General features: G+C 33.9%; 1 protein-coding gene across 1 annotated transcript in view; it reads right to left on the reverse strand.

The window, feature by feature from the left end:
• UBA2 (ubiquitin like modifier activating enzyme 2) overlaps window positions 1-18,154 on the reverse strand; it is a 28,752-nt gene extending 10,598 nt beyond the window's left edge. Inside the window, exons 1-9 of the mRNA XM_012553765.3 lie at window positions 17,866-18,154; window positions 14,808-14,891; window positions 13,684-13,754; window positions 11,685-11,749; window positions 8,568-8,668; window positions 5,276-5,397; window positions 3,669-3,736; window positions 3,250-3,371; window positions 2,742-2,841 (exon numbers count right to left, since the gene is read on the reverse strand). Of these exons, the coding sequence (XP_012409219.1) occupies window positions 2,742-2,841; window positions 3,250-3,371; window positions 3,669-3,736; window positions 5,276-5,397; window positions 8,568-8,668; window positions 11,685-11,749; window positions 13,684-13,754; window positions 14,808-14,891; window positions 17,866-18,003 (871 nt within the window). The 5' untranslated portion in view covers window positions 18,004-18,154. The remainder of the gene's footprint in view (window positions 1-2,741; window positions 2,842-3,249; window positions 3,372-3,668; window positions 3,737-5,275; window positions 5,398-8,567; window positions 8,669-11,684; window positions 11,750-13,683; window positions 13,755-14,807; window positions 14,892-17,865) is intronic.
• Window positions 18,155-22,060: the final 3,906 nt, after the last annotated feature.

Raw genomic sequence — 22,060 nt, forward strand, 5'->3', positions numbered from 1 at the left:
AGGAAAAACACAGAGCCTGTCAAAGACCTTTAAAATTTCTTACCTGAACCACTGACAACAGCATTCTCAATAGTACACCTGCCTCAAGTTTCTCCCTATTCCATTCACTAAAGTGAAATTTCAGATGATTTGTGTTTTCTCAAGGCAAGTGAAAAAACAGCAAAAAATTAATCATATAAAATAAGTTTTTTAAAAAGTGAAAGGAAGCTACTTTCCAAGAAAATAAAATAACCATTTATAAGATGGGTAAAAAAGTAATAATAATAATAATAATAATAATAATAATGACTAAATGATTGTATCACACACTACTACTGGATCTGTATCCCAAGGAAATCATAAAGGGAAAAGGACCCACATGTGCAAAAATATCTAGCAGTTCTTTTTGTGGTTGCAAAAAACTGGAAAATTAGTAGATGCCCATCAGGGGAATGTCTAAACAAGTTGTGGTATATGAAGGTAATAGAGTATTATTGTTCTATAAAAAATGATGTACAAGCTCATTTTAGAAAGGCCTGGAAAGATTTATATTAACTAATGCTGAGCAAAACAAACAACTAGGAATATATTGTACACAATATTAGCAAGAAAATGCAATGATTAACTATGAAAGACTTTGTTCTTCTCAGCAAATCAGTGATGTAAAGCAATCCCAATGGATTTTGGATAGAAAATGCAATCTGCATACAGATAAAGAACTCTAGAGATTGAATGCAAATCAACACATGTTGTGTTCACTTTTACTTTTTCTCTCTCATGGTTTTTCCCTTTTGTTCTGATTTTTCTCTCCCTACATGATTCACTAAACAATGAGCATTAAAAAGGAATAAATAAATTAATTAAATATAGTAGCACACATAAATCTCAAAAACCAAACTCTTCTCTCAAAGCACAATAATGAAAAGCTAGTTGGGAGACACAAGCTCAAGAATGAATATATGTCAGAAAAGTCCTAAGTGAGGACAAGGAGAGAATTACTTCCCTGCAAAAGCAGTTGTGGTCACTATAAAAAAAAAAAAAAAAAAAAAAAGTCAATGTAACTGTTAGGCATTAAAAATATGTGCAAGACGTAACAATACTACAAGGTAAGTCACCACATAAAACTTCTCAATCTTACCCCTGATTAGAGTATGAAACGCCAGACAAGCATTTTAAAATAATCAAAGTACAACAACACACATAATTAACAAAAATTCTTTAGATGGTAAATTCAAATATGTCTTCATATTCATACGTCATACTTCAAAAAGTCAATGCTCTGCAACTTGTAAAAACCAACAAAAAACTATGAAGAAGTTGAACTGCATTTTTTATTCTACCACTTTTTTATGTAGATAGTTTAATAGATAGCAATACTTAATATCTATATAGTTTTTATTACTTACTACTTGCCAAGCATTATGCTTGGCATTTTAGAATATTATAATCTCATTTGATTCTCACAACAACCTTGGAAGGCAGGTGTTATTATCCTCATTTTACAGATGAGGAAAACAGGTTATTAAGTGACTTGCACAGAATCACAATGGAAGGAAGTATATGAGGCTGTATTTGAACTCAGTCCTTTGTAATAGAGCCCCAACAATATAAAAACAAGCATCATTGCCATTTTATCAGCAGAGGTCATACTCTGGATAAGAGGTCCTTTTCTTTTGGTGGGAGAGGGAAGAAAAAATAGGAATCAGAGAATTTATGTCCAGACATTGAAAAGAATTCAAAAGTACAAAGCTAAATTCAACTGAAAAGTTAAAAGTAAACATAACAAAAAAATTCCACAATCAGCTAGTATCCCTCAAATTCTAAATGTTTGCAAGCAACACTTTTTTTTCCAACTCACTTAAAAAAAAATTTGTCTATAGATGAAATCAGTAGTATTTTCCTTTGAGTAATTCTTTAAGCTACTGTACTTATAATCAGATTTTCTACTAGTTTTCTACTAGTCTCTGGATTCGAATTCTCTCATCTCTGATATAATAGTAAAGATGCATTTTTTGTTAACATTCAATTTAAAAAAGCAACCAAGCAAATATTCAAAAAAGCAAAAATGTTTTGGGAAAAAATAAAAGCCCAATGAATCTGGGCAGTAATTTAAGAGAATTACAATACAACACATTAGAATGATTGACTCCATTTATATTTCTGATGAGGAAAGATGTTTAACACTGCAGTCTATTAGTTTGTACTACAAGACCAATGTGTTAAGATTAAATTATGACATCCCATCCATAACTTTCAGGAATGTCTTACCTATCATAAGGTATAAAATGAATAAGTTTCCAGAAAACTAGGACTTTGATTCTAATTGGGACCCTACATTGGTTTTGTCTATTAAAAAAAAAAAAAAAAAAAAAAAAGGAAAAGGAAAAGTAGTTCCCTCCCCTTCTTCAAAATAGCTTAAATCATCCACCCTCAACATTCTGAAGTTTAGCATCGACAAGAGAGGAGATGACTAAAGGGATTACTGTAAAAATACCAATTTTACTATAAAAAACAAAACATTTCTGATAATATTCTATAAACATTTTCTTATTAAATAGACTATGCTATTATGGAAATTTGACTTCTTTGATCACTGGCAAACATCAAGTCTATGGAAGGCAGCAAAACAACCTCACTGTATAAAAATGTCCAAAACAAAATAATTTAGTTACACAAGAAATGCAATCAAATGGGGGTACATATTTTTGTATATGGGAATAGAGGATTTAAATAAAGTATTCACAAGATCTGTACAAATTTACCTTGACTTTGCACTTCAGTCCAATCTAAAGGCACAGGAGGCTTCCTTTTCCTCCAAAGTTTATCCATTGTCAATAAATATCTGATGTCATCCTTGAAAAGCTAAATTGAGCATAAAAATCCCTTAATTGTACATGTTAGCTAATGACACACAATTCATCGAAATATCCAACAACTAGCTATTATATTCAAGGACAAATGCCATCTTCTTGCCATCTTCTTAATTCTAGTGCCTTCACCCTCATTATTTTCTATTACGTAGCTTGTTTGTACATATATGTTTGCTTATTGTTTCCCTTAAAAGATTTTCAGTTCTCCACAATCTCTGTATCCCCAGTTTCTCCAATCCCTAGAATATAAAAAAGCACCCAATAATTGCTTACTGACTGACTTGGATACTTACTAGTTGTGTGACTCTGCCTGGAAATCATTTGACTTTCAAAAGAATTCAAAAGAAAAAGAATTTCATAATCTATACCACTCTGCTATTTGAGAGAGCACAAATCTCACCTTGGTGAAGAGTTTAACTGGATCATATCCAGTTGATTTAGCCCATTCCTTAGTGGAAATACGTTTAATATCACCATCTTCATTAGATGCTCTTGCTCTGGCTTCAGCTTCTGCTGGTTCCCCTGCAAAAGACATTTGGCTATAGTTTTAACGTCAAAAGACATGAAAGTGAGACCAAATTCAGCTGATGAAAGAAATATTTTAAAATTATCTAGAAAATTCATTTGTAACTAACCTATCCTGGGATTTAGTGTTTGCCTACCTGATTTGGGGCCTATTAAAGGGGTCAAAAGGGAAAGTATGATCTTAGCACTGCATTCTTACAAAATGCTATTTTGATAACTACAATAAGAAAACTAGCCATGAAAATTTAAAGCTTTTGAGTAAATGCTAAGTTCAAGACTGAATATTTTACTCACAAGCAGCTTCAGGATCAGCTCTGTCAGGAGACACTTCCTGATCAGCATCTTCTTCCCCAAACAACTGGCTGTAATTTAAAAAAAAAAAAAAAAAAAAAGTAGTTATACACAAAGACAAGCATTTTTCCCACAAAGATTTTCACACAAATCTAATCAGATTGAGATGATTATGTCAGAGTTTACCAGGAAATAAGAAAAATTTCTAAACTGTGCTGTTATTATTTCTATTTCCTAACCTGTCTGCTTTATATAGACTTAAATGATTTAATTATAGTCAAGAACACAACTATATTTTAATTTCAACAAGTTTATATACAATTACTACTACAGTTAGGCTCAAGTTTTATACAATCACTAATCTGGATATTTTAAGCTTAAACAAAATATACGTTATGTCATTGTTCAATGCTATAAAACATCAATTTATCTTTTTTTTTTTTTAAACTTAACTATATATGAATAAGATTGTGATTTGTCCAAAAAATAAACAAAAATAAATGAACGAAAATCTTAAAAGAGGGGGGGAAAAAAAACCCTGGCCTTTACTTTTTACAAATCAACACTTTTCTTTGGGTAATTTATTTTTATTGTTGAAAAATAAAACCTTGAAAATTAATGACCTACTTTGCCTGAACTTTTTCTAAGTAACTGTTGATCTCTATATTCTCAAGGTAAGCTTTAAAGTTTTAAGGTACTGCAGAAACATCATTTTAACAAGATTGTGCCCCCTTACTAAAAAAGAAGGTAAGTTCAAGTTGCTGGGAAAAAGTAGCCAGGATCAAATACAAACTTTTTAGATAGTCTATATGGTATCCCTTTTCAGATTTATTTTCCAACTCCAACTATATATATGCTCTATTTTACTTCAGGAATCTGAATAATAATAGGAAGAGCTGAAAATTAGTGAAAAGGACAAGGAAGGAGATGGAAAGAAGCATGAAGAACAGAAACCACCAATTCTAAAGCATGGAAAGCATAACAAAAAAGAAAAAGATCAGATGATATAACATATTGGCTCTTTTGTGTTAAACCATTGTCTCCCTATGTTCCCTACCTGAAGAATTATTGAAACAATTTATGTTCATCAAAAGAGCACTACAAATACACAAATACAGGATGTTCCAAAAGTCTTAATGCAATTTTAACATTAAAATTGCATTAAGATTTTCAGAACATCTTGTATAATAAACACAAAGTGGCACCTGTTTCCATAAACCAAAAAATTGTGCATGCCAAAGCAACCTCATAATTTATCTAATCTAATCTAAACTCAATGTCCAATATATCAATACAATTTTTGATAGTCAAAAAAATGCTAATAATTCTAGCAAGGACTAGCAATAATACTTTGAACCTGACAATCTACTTTATGCTAGTAGATGAACTTTTGCCATAAGTGGCCCAAGGTGACAATTCCAAAAGGGAAGGAAAAAAACTTTTTCATAGAAATTATCGAACTCTTCATGCATAATCATATAAAGGAAAATTACTAAAATATTTCAATTTTCCTAACTATATTTGAAAATAAGAAAAAAATTATTAATTTTGAATAAAAAAGTTTTGCTTTCTCATTATAAGCATTAACAGATTCTTAAATAATCTCTTACTTGAACAAATATTTTGCCCATACGATACAGTGGATAGGTTCTGAAGGTGTATTACGAATTGTACATCCAGGGAAAGTTTTCTGGGTTGGTTTAGGATGGCATTCATAACATTCGGTCACACCCTGCAGATTCAAGAAATCAGAAAAACATTCACTCCACAATGGTAACTCATTATTTTAAGATAAATCAACTCCAAATAAAACCTAACTGCATTTCATAAAAGCATAAAACTTTGTTATGCAATAACCTTAGAGACAACATAGTCCAATCTTCTCATTTTACAGATAAGGAAAAAAAGGAAGTTAATTACCTAGATACAAGATCTTAGCAGAAACAGGTATTCGGTTACTGTAGGTTTCTATATACCATACTATACTTTCCCTACTTACAGCACTTAAATGCTTTAAAAAAAAAACAAAAAACAAAAAAAAACTATTGATGCACTGATCCTTTAAATAAATCTCAAAGACCACAATAGAAATCCATTTCAAGATAAAGGATAAAAATATTTTCAAGAATTATTATACATTTGTTGATTTCAGGACTTTCTATCCAATTTTAACTGCCCAAACACATAGAAAATCAGGTTTTTAAATTGAAATCTACTAAATCTAAACTTTGATTTGAGAATTTCACATGACATTAGAACCAAAAAAAGGATACTACCAAACCAAACTCAGTTCTGTAAAAAGTCAATGCCCAAGAAGAGAAACGATCAAATGATAATCATGAAAAACAGTTCTCAAAACAAAAACTGTGAACCATTAAAATAAAAAAAAACTACAAATCATTACTAAAACAAATGAAAATCAACATAACTCTAAGATTTTACCTAACACCCAGAAAACTGACAAAGATAACAGAAGATAGGAATAGTCAATGTTGGAGAAGTTTTAGAAAAAGAGGCATAATGATACACTATTGATAGAGTTATACAACCAAAATGAAAGCAATTTGCAACTTTTCAAATAAAGCGACTAAAATGTCTAGGCTAAAGGCCTACAAATTCTACTGCTAGAAATATACCTCAGTGAGGTCACTGACACAAAAGGAAAGTCTATATGTACATCAAAATGTTTATAGCAATACTTTTTGTAGTAATAAAGAATCGGAAACAAACTACATGCCCATCAATTGAAGAATAGCTAAATAAACTGTAGTCTATGATTAGAATGAGACATCACTGTATTGTAAGGTATGATGAAAATGATGAACAAAGATGTGGGAAAACAAGGACATTAATACATTGTTGGTGGAACTGTGAATACATCCCACCATTCTGTAGAGCAATTTGGAACTATGCTCAAAAAGTTATCAAATTGTGCATACCCTTTGATCCAGCAGTGTTACTACTGGGCTTACATCCCAAAGAGATCTTAAAGAAGGGAAAGGGATCTGTATGTGCAAGAATGTTTGTGGCAGCCATCTCTGTAGTGGCCAGAAACTGGAAACTGAATAGATGCCCATCAATTGGAGAATGGCTGAATAAATTGTGGTATATGAATATTATGGAATATTATTGTTCGGTAAGAAATGACCCACAGGATGATTTCAGAAAGGCCTGGAGAGACTTACATGAACTGATGCTTAGTGAAACGAGCAGGGCCAGATCATTATATACTTCAACAACAATACTATATGATGATCAATTCTGATGAACCTGGCCATCTTCATCAATGAGATGAACCAAATCAGTTCCAATGGAGCAGTAATGAACTGAACCAGTTACACCCAGCGAAAGAACTCTGGGAGATGACTAAGAACCATTACATTGAATTCCCAAACCCTTTATTTTTGCCTGCATGCATTTTTTATTTCCTTCACAGGCTAATTGTACAATATTTCAGAGTTCGATTCTTTTTTTTACAGCAAAATAACGGTTTTATTTATTTTGTATTTAATTTATACTTTAATATATTTAACATGTATTGGTCATCCTGCCATCTAGGGGAGGGAATGGGGGGAAGAAGGGGAAAAATCGGAACAAAAGGTTTGGCAATTGTCAATGCTGTAAAATTACCCATGCATATAACTTGTAAATAAAAAGCTATTAAAAATTTTAAAAAGAAAAAAAAAGAAAATGATGAACACAGAGAAAAACTTACATGAAATATAATATAAAATGCAGTAAGCAGAATAAGGAAAACAAGATATATATATATGATTATAACATAAATGGAAAGAACCACCACAAAATAATCAAAACCAAGTATTATGACATTACAAAGATTAAGTGTATCTTCACAGAGACATGAAAAAACCCCCACTTTCCAGGTCAGGGGTTGACAAGTATAAAACATTATATGTATCATTTAGACTATTAATCTGGGTGTGGGTGTGGGTGTGTGTGTGTGTGTGTGTGTGTGTGTGATGCATATGCTGATCAATTTTGCTGAATTTTTCTCTTCCTATTTTTCTATCTTTTTACAAAAAATAATTATTTGTTATAAAGAATGGCATTCTGAAAAGGTTAACAGTGACTAGGGTAAAATCTGGTCAATATAAAAAAAGATATAAATAAAAATCTATTTTAAGAAACCATTGATGTTTTATCACTATACTCAAATATTCTTTATTGACAGAGGAGAAGAAAATAAATAAGAATAGCCTAAGAATTTTGAGACAAAGAAACAAATTATTTAGAATTTCCTTCCAAAGAGATGAATATAAATGTACATATGTGACACTTGTGAGGTTCCAAATGGCATTCTATCATGCATTACCAAAACTTTCACAAGTCCTACTTAAATATAATAGACATACAGGTAAAAAAAGGTTATTAGACCCTGGTATAGAAAACAATTTGTGCAGAATGTTATCAAGTGCCTTCCTACCTACAAGTTGAAAGATGGACTATATGAAATGCCAAGGTTCTTTCCATATTTATAATTCTAGAATCATCAAAGTAACCAAGTTCTGAAAGTCTTAGCACAAGTTTATTATATAATAAATTTTAGATACAAAGACATAAAAAGATAGATTCATTATGTTTCAAGCATTTTAGGCTTTAAAAGGCAAACAATTCAAACCAAGCAATTAGTTTGGAAGTAAATGGCATTTCTTGATTCTACAGTTTTTGTCTATGTCCCTCTAAAGTTCTCTTAAAATTTGGAGGTCAATGACTATACCATCTGGAAGAAATATTCAGAGTCCTCTTATAAGCACAGTAACTAAATTCATTATCTTATATTTACATAAATTCCAGAAAAATAAACAAGCTTATCTCATTCCTCCCCTAAGATTCTAAGGTTCTAGATAAATATTTCAAGAAAAATAAATCTTTTCCCATAACCTTTTTGATAACTGTTACTTGTCCAAGATAACCAGCAGTTCCACTCTCTATAAGAGGAACATCAGCAGCCAGACACATTCTATTCACGTGGTTCCGTGCAGCTGAAAGATAATAAGACACAACAAAAATCAATTATTTGACTTAGTAGAGCAGTTTAAATAAACAACTTTTCATGGTTTTAATTTTACTGTCAGCCCCATCCCTCAATCATATTAGCTCTGCTAATACAATTGATAATACACATCATTTAAAAGAAATTCATTTAGGGGAGGGAGGGAGGAAAGGAAGGAGGACGGGAAGGAGGGAAGAAAGGAATTCATTTAACATCCCATACTAAAAGATAAACATCTCTGAAACTTACAGAATTTCAGTTTTCAAAGCTAGTCACGTAACTGATGTCCCCAGTGAAATTATAAAATGCTATTTTTATATACTAAGAGCCCTGAAGTTAACACAGCCTAAATTTATTTTTAAAAAATTAAGTTGGAAAAAAATGGTCAACACACAGGATCAATATATTTGGTGATTTTTTTTAACATTCAGTATATTTATAAGTCTTAAATGTTTTTAAGTAAGCATTCAAAATTAAGACATCTCCAATATACCTCTATACACTCCTCAAATTGATTAAGATGGAAAAAAAAAAAAAAAAAAGGACACTAATGCATTGTCAGTGGAGTTGTGAACTGATCCCAACCAATCTGGAGAACAATTTAAACTCTGCCCAAAGGGATATCAAACTGCATGTCCTTGATCCAGCAGTGTTTCTACTGGGTCTGTATCCCAAAGAGATCATAAAGGAGGGAAAGGGAGAGTCATCTGCAACCAGAAAGAGGACTATGTGGACTGAATGTGGATCACTATATAGTATTTTCAACTTTTTTGTTGTTTTTTGCTTGCTTTTCTTTCCTTTCTCATTTTTTTTCCCCTTTTTGATCTGATTTTTTTTGTGCCACATGATAAATGTGGAAATATGTATAAAGCAACTGTACATGTTTAACATATATTAGATTGTTTGCTGTCTAGGGGAAAGAGGTGAGGGATAGAGAGCAAATTTTGGAACACAGGGAATTGCAATGGTAAATGTTGAGAACTATCATTACATGGATTTTGAAAATAAAAAGCTATTGTTAAAAAAAGGAAAAAAAAAGGTTAAGCATTCACTACTAAGAGAAAGTTTTTTTGAGTCTCACTATAAATGCTAATATTTCTTTCCATTCCAACATAACATATCAAACTGTAGATAACAGAAAGAAAAGTGCAAAAAGAAGCCAATAAATTTTAGAAATGACAGAAATTCAAGACAAACTAGAACTGCCTTAGATGTCAACATAAAAATATTTTTAAAATTTAAGGCTAGTGGAAACCTAGCCAAATCACTAAAATTATATCTCTTCTATAGAGAACAATTTTTAAGGCAGCTAATCATAATCAACATCCAAAATAGCCATAATTTCTGATATGGAGTCTTTAAAAATTATGAAAATACTCAGTATAACTTCATTATCTTAAATGGGTCTTTAAGGTGTTTTTCTTTTCCATATTAAAAGACAAATCCAAATGTATCACTGAAGTTAAAAAGAAAGATTCACTTATGAGTTGCTTTACGATTAAAACATAATCTAGTTTTAGTTTTAGTTTTAATGCTAATTTCCAGAGAGTTACCTGGTTTCTCAATTCCATAGAAACCTATGTGATAAATTCATGTCATGACACTTGCAATGGGTCTTAGAAGTCATCAGTTCAATTATTTCATTTAATAGATCAATAAAAATGCAGTAAGTTCTTAAAGGGTAGTAACTGCTTCATTTTTGGCTTTATGTATCTCCAATGTCTAGCATAATCTTGAATAAAGAAGATACTTAATAAATGTTCTTTGGCCAAAGAGAAGTTACTGAACTTTATGAAAGAAAATGCAGATACTAAGTGGAAAAGCTGGGATTCAAACCCAAGTCCATTGATGCCAAATTAAGTAGTAACTACAGTTAGTTTCAAGTTTCTAAGAAGTTTTAAGAGTTCTGATGACTTATACAAATATATATATATATATATATATATCCCTAGGTATCTTTGAAGCAATCTTTACTTTTTTCATCAAAGAAGTTATCTTTAACAAGGCCCTTCTAAAAATTTTATGACCCAGCAGGCATTATTCTTATCTGCAGAAACATTTCTCTACTGTCATGACCAGGTGGAAGTGCAGCTAAAAGTTGGAACATGACAATAAATTCTATCCATGTCTATTCCCAACTTGTTCTACCTCCTAAGTAACAGATTTCATGATTTAAAGCTAGACAAGTCTTTAGAGATCGCCATTTAAAAAAAAATAATGTAAATGAAATCAATGGAGGTAAAGAGACTTGTTTCAAGGTTACACATGTAGAATTTGAACCTAAGTTCTATAACTCTATAACTCCAGATCCAGCACTTTCCACTAAGACAGTCTAGTACAACTGGAGGAAAAAAAAAAAAACCCCACCCACATTTGAATACCAGTCCTGCTATTTACAACCTAGGACTATTAAGTTACTTTCCCTCTCTGGGAAAAAAAAAAGAAGCCCTCTGGGCCTCTTTTGTCATCTGTGAAGGAAACTGTGAGTAAACATCCTCTCTCAAGATCCTTCTAAATCCACACTCTCCCTGTTGCCTGCATCTCTGAAATTCCTTTTAAAAATATATTTGACACAATTATTTCTCCTTTTCCCCCCATATTTCTGTACTAATAAGTTGGAAGGTCAATGAATGATACAAATCCCAAACTCACCACAAGGACGCTCCAATCAACTTGAGAACTGAATACTAAATTTTTAGGGTAAGCATTTTTCACTTAATACTACATATGAGGGCTTATTATCTTGGTGACAGCTAGACATAAGAAAAAATGATGAATACCAATAATGCAGACAACAGAGTTTATTATACATATATTTTCAAAGAGCCAGTTGTCAAAAGTCTGTTTTGTCCATTGCTCTGTATTTCAAAAATAATTCAATTAAATACTATTTTAAAGACGTTATCAAGTTACTATTTTCTCCATATTTTTATAATGTGGGGCCAGAGAAATAACAAAAAAGTAACCATCAGAAAACACAAAACTAGAATTTATTGACTTCTTACCTCTGTTATCTAAGGCATTCATGACCAATGTAAATTGCCGAAAGAATTCCACATTATAATCAGGACTATGAAATAAAAGAAAGAACAATCACAAAAAACAATAGCCTTATGTTTGCTCATTAAAATGCAATTACCTATCATTTTTAAAGAAACTAAGATAACACAGGAACTACAAGTGAGATATCTACCTTCATGTATACTAAATGAAAAGGAAATATTTTCTAATTTACTTTTTCAAATAGCTATTAGCAATTAGGAAATGTTAATACAATTTCTTCTACAGCAGACTATATCTTTATAGTTCCATGACTGACTGAAAGTATACAGAATAAAAGCCAACTTTATTTATTTTCTAAACAAAAGCATCTGACTTAGTATAGCAAGTTGCTAACTTGAAAGGCTCTTCAATAAGATGATTTCAAAGTATGTATCCAGATTAGTTGAAAGATGATCAATTACTATACATGTATAATATATCAAATTGCTTGCTGTCCTGGAGAGGAGGGAGGTAAAAGGAAGAATAGAAAAAATTTGGAACTAAAAATCTAACAAAAATGAATGCTGGTGGTAGGTGCAGAGATATATGTAGAAGAATTTTGCATGTTTAGTATTTTATTGGATTGCTTGTTGTTTAGGTTAGAAAGGCGAGGGTAAGGGAGGGAGAGAAATTTTGAACACAAAGTTTTGCATGTGTTTTGAAAATAAAAAGCTATTATTTAAAAAAATGAATGCTGAAAACTGTCTTTACATGTAATTGGAAAAAGAAAATATTGAGAAAGATATGATTAGACATGCTTGAGAAATACTACCTTGACAGCTAAAGAGAGATTAGATTGATATGGAAAGAAATTTGAGGTATATTATTGAGAAGGATCTGACCTAGAATTATGGCTCAATAGGTGGAAAGGGCATACTCAAGAGATGTTGTAAAGATAAAAATGACAAAACTGGAAAAGGATTAAATATGTGAGCAGATCAAAGTAAGTAGGAAGAAATAAAACAAATACTTTTTAAATATCTATAACGTGTCAAGTATACTAAGCTCTTTATAAATATTATCTCATTTGATATTACTTTGAGAGGTAAATGCCCTTACATTTTACAATTGAGGAAATCTAAGCAGAAAGAAGAGACTGGCCCCACATCACAAAGCTAATAAATGTCTGCAGCCAAATTTGAACTCAGGTCTTCCTAACTGCAGGCTCATGGCTCTACATACCTTGCCACCTAGCTATCCGAGTTTAACATAACAGTGTTCAAGTAAGTGAAGGATAGTGGTACCTTGCACAGTGATAACAGAAAATAATAGTTTTGAAAAGTTTGTGAATTCATTTTTAGACATGAGTTTCACAATTTTGAAAATAAAAAGCTATTATTTTTTAAAATTTAATTAAAAAATGAATGCTGAAAACTGTATTTACATGTAATTGGAAAAAGAAAATACTAAGAAAGATATGATTAGACATGCTTGAGAAATATTACCTTGACAGCTAAAGAGAGATTAGATTGATATGGAAAGAAACCCATAATTTATTTTAAAAATTCTACTTCAGGATGTCTAAAAGATAGTAGGTTAGATAGGATTCTACCTCAGAAAAGAAATTAGAGATGAGCATAAAAGATTTGGTAATCATCTCTTCAAAGAAATTATTTAATGGCTATATTTTGTTAAATTGCATGGAGGGGGAGGAATATATGGCAAAATATTATTAAAGAACTTCACATGAGTAGAGACTTATCTGAATTACAAGAGAAATCTAGAACTGCCCTGTTTAAAGACACTACTTAAATTATAATCTCTTATCTTTTGACTAAAACCCAAAGATCCTTTAAGTAAGTTTCCAGATGAAATGGTTACTAATTTATGAGGATAAATCAGCTTAGCTATTTAAAATCTTCTCAAAGGGGAGGAAGAAATATAAGGGGGGAAAAATGGGGGGAGGGGGGAAGAGATATTATGTTCCGAATCAGTGAAATAATTAACAACCAAAATACATACTTCATGATGCTGTCATGGTAGGCTATAATATTAGCATCTGGGTAAAACTGCAATACACTTTCCTTAGCAACCTAAAAATGAAAAAAAAAAAATTTAATTATTTCTAGAATTATTCCAAACTGATTTCTAATATGCACTTTCAGATAAATGTACTATTGTTTTTCTGATGGAGGAAATTGACTTTTGGAATTGTTTCTCCTATCTAATTCATCTGCTATCCTTAAGATGAAGAGAAAAAAAAATCTACTCAGATTTCTACCACATATATGAGAACTCAGCAAAGTCTAACTAAAAAGATTAACAGAAAGAAGAGACAATTCCCATTCAATGTCATGTCTGTATAGTTGGTTTCATTTCAAACCCACAAAGAAATGAAGCCACCCAGTTTATCTGATTTATCTAACATTTAATTCTCAAAGAGATCTTTCTACTAATAGCATACATTTACTAGTAACATTGCTTTGTCTTCAACCTACAAAACCCATTATAGATTCAAAGCAAAAACTAATTATATTATTCTAACAAGTAGAAAGTAAAATTTGTTCCTTTTTTTTAATGGGATGTATTCCAAAGACACTTAATTTTAATGACAGATTATTATAAATTATGTAGCACTTAAGTTTCTACTTGTTTTATATATTTATCATTTTGTATCGATTCAAAATATGTCATGCCCCCTTACTAGATTGTGACTTCCACAAAGTTAGAGACAGTATCTTATTTAATTTTCTTGTCTTCTCTCATTACCTAATTCTGCAGTTGATAGGAACTTAATGGTTGTTGAAGAAGTAACTCTAATTATAGTACCTGGTATCATATAATGATAGGTAAGTAACTCCCATCAGTCCTATTTTTAATTCTCTTTTCAATTGAAACAAGCCACTTCTCCTACCCCCAGATTTCTCCATTACTATAGATTATAAGAATCATTCTGATCACAAAGTAGGATACTTGCTCCATCCAAAGTGGTATCAAACACTCCAGCATCCAGATTAACATATAATTGGGAAATATTTAACAAAATATGTAAACATACAATAAAACATAAAATGTCAACATGTAACTCCCAGGGAACTATTTGAGTTTGACACCACTGCAACAGAGAAATATTAAGAAATCTTTACCTGTGCCTTTGATCTTCCAACATGTTTCTTTTGGAACAAAAACTGCCTATTGAGGTTGCTGACATCAATAGTATCCAAGTCAATCTACAAATGAACAAAATCCAACTAGTTTAAAATATACAATGTGAAAATATTTAAAGTATAGCATGGGGGACAGGTAGATAGCACAGAGTATGATAGAGCACCAAATCTAGAGTCAGTAGGACCTGCGTTCAAATAACAGTGTGAATCTGGGTAAGTCACTAAACCCTATAACTGCCTCCAAAAAACAATGTAAAAAACATATAGCATAAGTTTCTTAAAAGTAAAGAATTAAACATTTCAGCAACACATATCAATCCTAAGAATCCACGATTTCTAAACTTGCCACAATCTTTTGAAAACTTATTTTAGGAGCAATCATCACACACAATGATTATTGAATAAGTAATCAACTCAAAGACTTCATTTTTAAGGATAACTTTCTAAAGATCATTTGTAAAAAAGCTTGCAGGATGACATGCTTTTCTTGTATATCATCCGGGAAGTCAAAGTTACATGTAAAAACCTGAAACTGGATCAAAAAAAAAAAAAAAAAGAATGAGTATTAATGCATATCTACAACTGCAATTTATATCAAATACCTTACTTCTGCACCAACTCAATTAAAAAGGTTTTTAGGCTCTGTAAGTACTTATTTGAGCTCTGTATTTTATTATATTCGGCAAACACAATTTATACTTTCTGGTGGAGATCCTCCGATGTCTCCCTCAATTCTACTCTTTTTATTCATACACATGTAACTAAGAAATATACAAATATATTTTGAGAATTATAAACAAACTAAAAAAAGAACTGTTTGGGAAAATGTGATAATTTAATTATGTGGCTAAAAAAAGTTTAATTCTGTATATAATTTTTCCTCTAGATTTAAAAGCTTTTTGAATAATAAAAAGAAATGTGGCTAAACAGAAAAATGTAATTAATACACTAAACCAGGACAAAATCACACATTTGAAACTGCGTGCTTTCTATGCAAGAAGGGTATTTTCACATGGAAATGGATAAAATTATGGTTTAAAGAAAAACCACTGGTTCCATTTTAATTAAGTTACAGAAAGTTACCTAAAATATCAGTTTAAAACATGCTTTGATTTGTGAAATTCTACAAAGCAATTTCATTAAGAATTATTTAGGATTTTTGGATTTACAATAAAATTTTAAGTCAATTTGGTCAATGGATTGTTTTCCAAATTCAATCTCAGATTCTTACTTCTGTGACATTTTTCCCCAAAAAATTTCAAGTCGAAAAATTTAAGATATCATCATGTTTGACTATGTCATGGCATACTAAGTATCAAAATCCTAACTATACAAATTTTGTTGTTAGTCCACTTAAACTTTAAGTGAAAAATGTGTTCAGTATATCAGATTTAGAGCTGTCATCTAATTCCACAATTTTGTTTTACAAATGATAATCTATAGCTGGGAATTTAAATGATTTACCACACAGGTCACAAAAATCACTTAAAGTGGCAGCACTGACTTCAAATTAAGCACCTTTAATAGTGCTATACTTTTTTTTTAGTCAACAGATCTTTTTCACACAAAATCAGGAGCAAACAGGAACCAAAAATAGCACCGTGTAACAAACTATTTTATTTCAAAAACTTATCTTTCAAGGGACATTTTTTAAACTTAAATAGAAAACTATGTTAAACATATAAAAATTACATGTAAACTAATAATATCAATGACATATGCAGTACGTAAAATATAACCTATCTAATTCAGTGACAGGGCAGAACCACATACACAATGATAGCAGTTTTACTTTAGGAGATGCCCATCATCGGTCATTTTTATCTCTCCTATATGAAAGCATATCAAGCCAAATATGTAACATCAATCAAACTGAAAAAGTCATAATCATATAGTATTTCCAAGAAATAATTTAGTTTGTTTATATTTTGCTTATAAAAACAAAAAAACCCAAAAAATAAAAATTCAGTGGAATTAAAAAGTAGAAACCTTTGGACCAAGGAAAAAAGTGAAAGCAACAGCTCCCCAGGCCACTATTGTTAGTTGACTGAAAGTGAAGGTTGAAATACTAACCTACTTTTTGTGTGTAGCTTTATGATAGATGCAAACTAGTATTTTTAGTAGCAAGAATGGAACTGCCTGTGCCGAGTTTCATCCAGATAAATGACACTTGTAAAGTGAAGACCCAAGATTGGTAGTGAAAGACACATGCTGGCAAACATTTTTAAGTCCTGCCTTTCTCAAATTCAAATTAATCTGCTGGGCACCACGTCAGGTAGGAAAGGGGAAAGAAGAGGATTTAATGGTCTCCTATAAACCCTGAAAGTAATTTAGACTTTAAAACAAAACGCAGGAAGCACTTTAATTTTTCTCTCAAAAAAACGTGGGTCCGAAGTAAGATTTGTAACTACGACCAGTGTTTAAAACTGTCCAAAATCCTCCTCCGTAGAATGAACACTCTTTAGCTGCAGAATAACAAGCCCGCCCCCTCACAGCCGGTTTAAAGAGAGAAAAGAGGAGGGGGAACCCCACGTGAAGCATCCCCTACTCCGCCCCCTGCCTTTTCTCAAAAAAGATATTGGGGAAGACGAAAGTCAAATGAGGTGCGTCTCCCTCTGGGAGAGAAGACTCCATCACTCGAAGCCCGAGGGGGCGGGGGGGGGCGCCGACCGGGGGGACGGGGGGGGGGGGGGGGGGGGGGGTGAGGCCGCGGGGGGAAGGGCAAGGGTCCCAGGCCCCGCCTCCTCAGCCCTCTCCGCCCGCTCCCCTTCGCCACCCTCCTCCCCCACCCCCGCCCGGCTGGCTACAGCCATTCTCGTCCCACCGCGATTTACCCGCGCAAACCCGGCGCCTTCTTATGAGAGCCGCCGCCATGTCCGCCCCGCTCCCGCGGAGCTCAGAGTAGGGGCCGCTCGGGTCCCCCCTGCCTCGCCCTCTGGGATCCCCACGCCTCTCCTGAGTTCCCACGCCGCCCTCCCGGTCGGGGCTGATCCATGCCCGGCCTCCCGGGTGCCCGTCCCCCGGCGTCGCTCCTCACCAGGTCGATGTGCGCGAAGCCGCTTAGCACCAGGTTCTTGAGGAGCTCGCAGCCGATGCCGCCCGCGCCGACCACCAACACCCGGCCTCCAGCCACGGCCTCCGCCAGCTCCCTGGACAGTCCCCGCGACAGAGCCATAGTGGCCACCCTCCCCCCGCGGCCGGGACCCACCCACGGACACACTGTCCGACCCACGGACACACGGGCTGGCAGAAGGAGGGAGGGAACAGTAAAGGAGGACGACGGAAGGGGGACGGTGAGGCGGGCGCCGCGAACCGGAACTGAAGAAGGGGGAGGAAACGGAGATTTCCGCTCCTGCGCAATCTCCTCTCGCAGGCTAGTGGGTGTTTGCCCACACTAATGATGGTGCGGGCTCGCCACGTGGGGCCACCTCTTCACGTTTGCCTGTGGCGCGAAGTGGCGACGCGACTTTGTTTTGGCAAACTGTGGATAGAATCTAACTTCTGAGGGACGGGTCCTGCCTTTGACGCCCACTAGCATTGTTACTTTGGATAAGTGACGAGCTCTCAATCCCCCAGGCAACTAACTCTTCCTATTAGGAATTTCACAAAAAAGTAAGGCCATTTACTGTTATAAATACTACAGATATGGCTGTCATGAATCTCTTACACTACAGCTAGCTTTTAAAAAAAAAAGATCAAGTCGACAGTTCTAGCCCTGCTCAGCTTGCCTCTATCCTACTCTGACCTTTCTACATTCTGTGTTTTGTTGACGCTTTTCCTTTTTGTTAGCGTAAAAGAGGCCCTTGAAATAAGTATTAATATGAATCAGGCCATAAGGTAATTATTGAGCAAAGCAAATACATAGTGGTTGTGTCTGAAGATGTATTAGGCATCTCTTCGTCATCATACATTAAGATGAAGAATAATTTATCGCCACATTTCTATAAGGTAATTTGGTGGGTGTTAAAGGATGCATGGAGCACTGATGGGATCATCTCTGCCTAAAAGTTCAAGTAATCTTTGTATTACAGTCCTTCCCCAGATTGGGGGAGGAGGAGGTTTCTAGAATTTATAAAGTGGTAAAATAGCACCATGAGTGGTAAATAGATTTAGATTTGGAAGAGCTAAGATATATATATATATATATATATATATATATATATTAAAATATATATATAAATCTTTTTTTATACTTTTTTTATACTATTATATATATAATAGTATAAAAAAAGTATAATAGATTCAGCTGCAGACATAAAGAAATGTCAGCCATTCATCATAGGTTACTAAGGTTTTGCTATTTATGTGAATGGGACACACAAGTTATTAAGGAAAGGGGTTTTAACAATTAACGGGAAGAAAGTTCCCTAGTGAAACAAGACTTAATCAGACCAAGAAGTGGGAGGAGCCATTTTATCTAATCCTTAGAGAGCAGACTAACCCCAAAAGAGTGTACAAAGGAAGGGCATTAATTACACCAATGATTGGTGGACTAATGCTAAAAAGGGATTTAGCTGTAACAAGGAAAAAGAAGGAACTTTTTTGTTATGCTCATTTCACTGCATCAATTCGGAAAATCCTCTCAGACTCATCAGGGAAAATGCTATCCCCCTCCATAGAGAACTGATAAAATATGAGTACAGATTGAAATATATTTTCTTCACTTTATTTTTCTTGTTTTTTTTTCATAATAGCATAACTATCGTGGAAATGTTTTGTATGGTTTTATAGGTATAATGGATTGTTGTTGTTTGTCTTTTGTTTTCAAAGAGGACCTTGAAATCATGATGCTATGACATGCAAAGGTACTGGATTTAAGTGAGGGAGGGCTGTGCTAGGTGAGGGGCCTCACTTTCTCCTCCAGAGCCATGTGGATCCAGTGGTAAAATATAAATCAGGATGTTTGGAGATGGCCCTTGACCTTTTTAAGCTAAGGTCTTTTCCAGATCCCCCATTTGACTGAGACAACACCGATTCAATAATTAAGATTTGGTAAGAAATGAGGCTGAGAATAGAAAAGGCAAACTTGAGCAGGGACCCAGAGTTGTCCAAAGAAAAGCAGAGTGATTTGGGTGTAAGGCATGGTTCTTAAAAAAGAAATCTAGCCTTGTAAACCCCAAGATATCTTTCAAGGTTTTAGCTACCAAAATTTATAATCCTTTGTGCAGAGCATCCTCCAGGTAAGGGTATGATATCCATGTGGACAGAGAGAAGGGAAGGAAAAAAAAGAAAAGAAAAAGAGCTCTGCTGCCCAAGTGGCCAATTCCAGTTGGGTCCCCAGTGGGGCAGCTCTTACAGAGGTTGTTCCTCCTTCATTCTGGAAGAGGACCATGCCATCAGAGAGGTGATTCCATGATAGGCAAGTTAGTTGGGGAAGGCTGGGCAGGGTCACCTGTTTCATTTTCTCCTCTGGGACCGCTGGCAAGGTATAAATCAAGATGACTAGAAATGGACCTAGATGCAGGTTAGTGGGGAAGAGGTTGGAGGAAGCAGAGAATTTAAAATTCAAAATTTTTTTAAATTAATGTTTGAAAAAATTCCTCTTAGGGTGGTCTAAATCTAATCATTTCTTATGGCCTATTAACATTCCATTATATTTATGTACTATAATTTGTTTGATTATTCCTCAATTGATAGGCCCTCACTTAGTATGCATAATTTAGTGACTTTTTCAGTACAGGTACAGATTGCTCTGAACAAATTGGTCTTGAGTGATTGGATAGATTCACAGCTTCGTTAAATTGTCCCACATCTCCAACAACTCTTTAAAAGACTGTCAGTCACAAAAGAGTTCCTTTCTGCCTTGGTAGAGAAGATACTACTCCTTACACTAATGATCAAGTTTCTTCTGGGGGGGGAGGGGAGGGAAAGAACAAGTCACTAGAACTGACTGGGAGAGATGCAAAACAAAAATTGCTGGGACTTTGCTGGAGGTTACTCAGCAAATTAGTAAAACTAAAATTAGAGAAGATTAAGATTAGAAGGGAGTGAAGACATATATTGTATCTAGGATATACTGTAACCTATTTAACATGTATAGGACTGCTTGCCACCTGGGGGAAGAGGTGGAGGGAGAGAGGGGAAGGAATCGGAACAGAAGTGAGTGCAAGGGATAATGTTGTAAAAAATTACCCTGGCATGGGTTCTGTCAATAAAAACTTATTTAAAAAAAAAAAAAAAAAAAAAAGGAGTGAAGACTGAGGGGTGAAGTAGCTGCATTACCAGTATCTGAAGAGCTATCTTGTGGAAGAGGAAATACATTTATTTTGTTTGGCAACAGAAGTCAGAACTAGAAACAATGGATGCAAGTTGCAAAGAAGTTAGGCTTAATGACAAGAAAAACTTTCTAAGAATTAAAGCTGTTGCTTGGAGAAATGATGGATTAACAGAAATTAAACAACCACTTGTTAGTTATTATAATGAGGATTTCTTCATTTCAGAGTTGAATAGATGACTTTGGATTTGGGGGGGAGGGCCCTCATCCATCATACAGACACACACTCCATCTCAAGCTGTCTTCTAGTGAAGCCTGAGAAATCGAAAAGTTTTGAATGGGTAAAAATTTGTAAAGAGAGGAAAGATTGCTGGCATATTGAAAATATAATGGAGAGGAGATGGTATAGTGAATAGAGCATTGGCCCTGATGTTAGGACAGCCAAAGTTCAAAAATTATTTCAAACACATAACACTTAACTAGCTGGAGAACCCTGAGCAGATCACTTTTAACCCCAATTGCCTCACAAAAGAGGGGGAGGGAAGAAAAAATGCTAGGACCAAGTTAGATGTGAAATACAGGGGGAAAAAAAGTCCCAGTCCTAAAGAGCTTATATTCCACTTAAGAAAATACATGTTAACATAATTTTAGTATGAGCAAATTATCTTTTGTATTTCATAATGATCTCTGTTTCTTGCTTGGTCATAAATACTTCCCTTATTCATAGATCTGACAAGTAAAGTATTCTATGCTCCCCCAATCTTCTCACCCTTTACATCAAAATCATGTATCCATTTTGCATCATATCTTTGTTTACAGTGAGATGCTGGTCTGTACCTAGTTTCTTACAAACTGCTTTCCAGTTTTCATAAAACGATGAGTTCTTATCCCAAAAGTTTGGTTCTTTATTAAACACTAGATTATGACAGTGTGATACTACAATGTATTGTGCACTAAGATCCATTCCATTGACCCATCACTCTTTCTTAGCCAGTACCAAGTTGTTTTGATGACTGCT

This window comes from Sarcophilus harrisii, chromosome 2, assembly GCF_902635505.1.
Source record: "Sarcophilus harrisii chromosome 2, mSarHar1.11, whole genome shotgun sequence".
Taxonomy (NCBI): domain Eukaryota; kingdom Metazoa; phylum Chordata; class Mammalia; order Dasyuromorphia; family Dasyuridae; genus Sarcophilus; species Sarcophilus harrisii.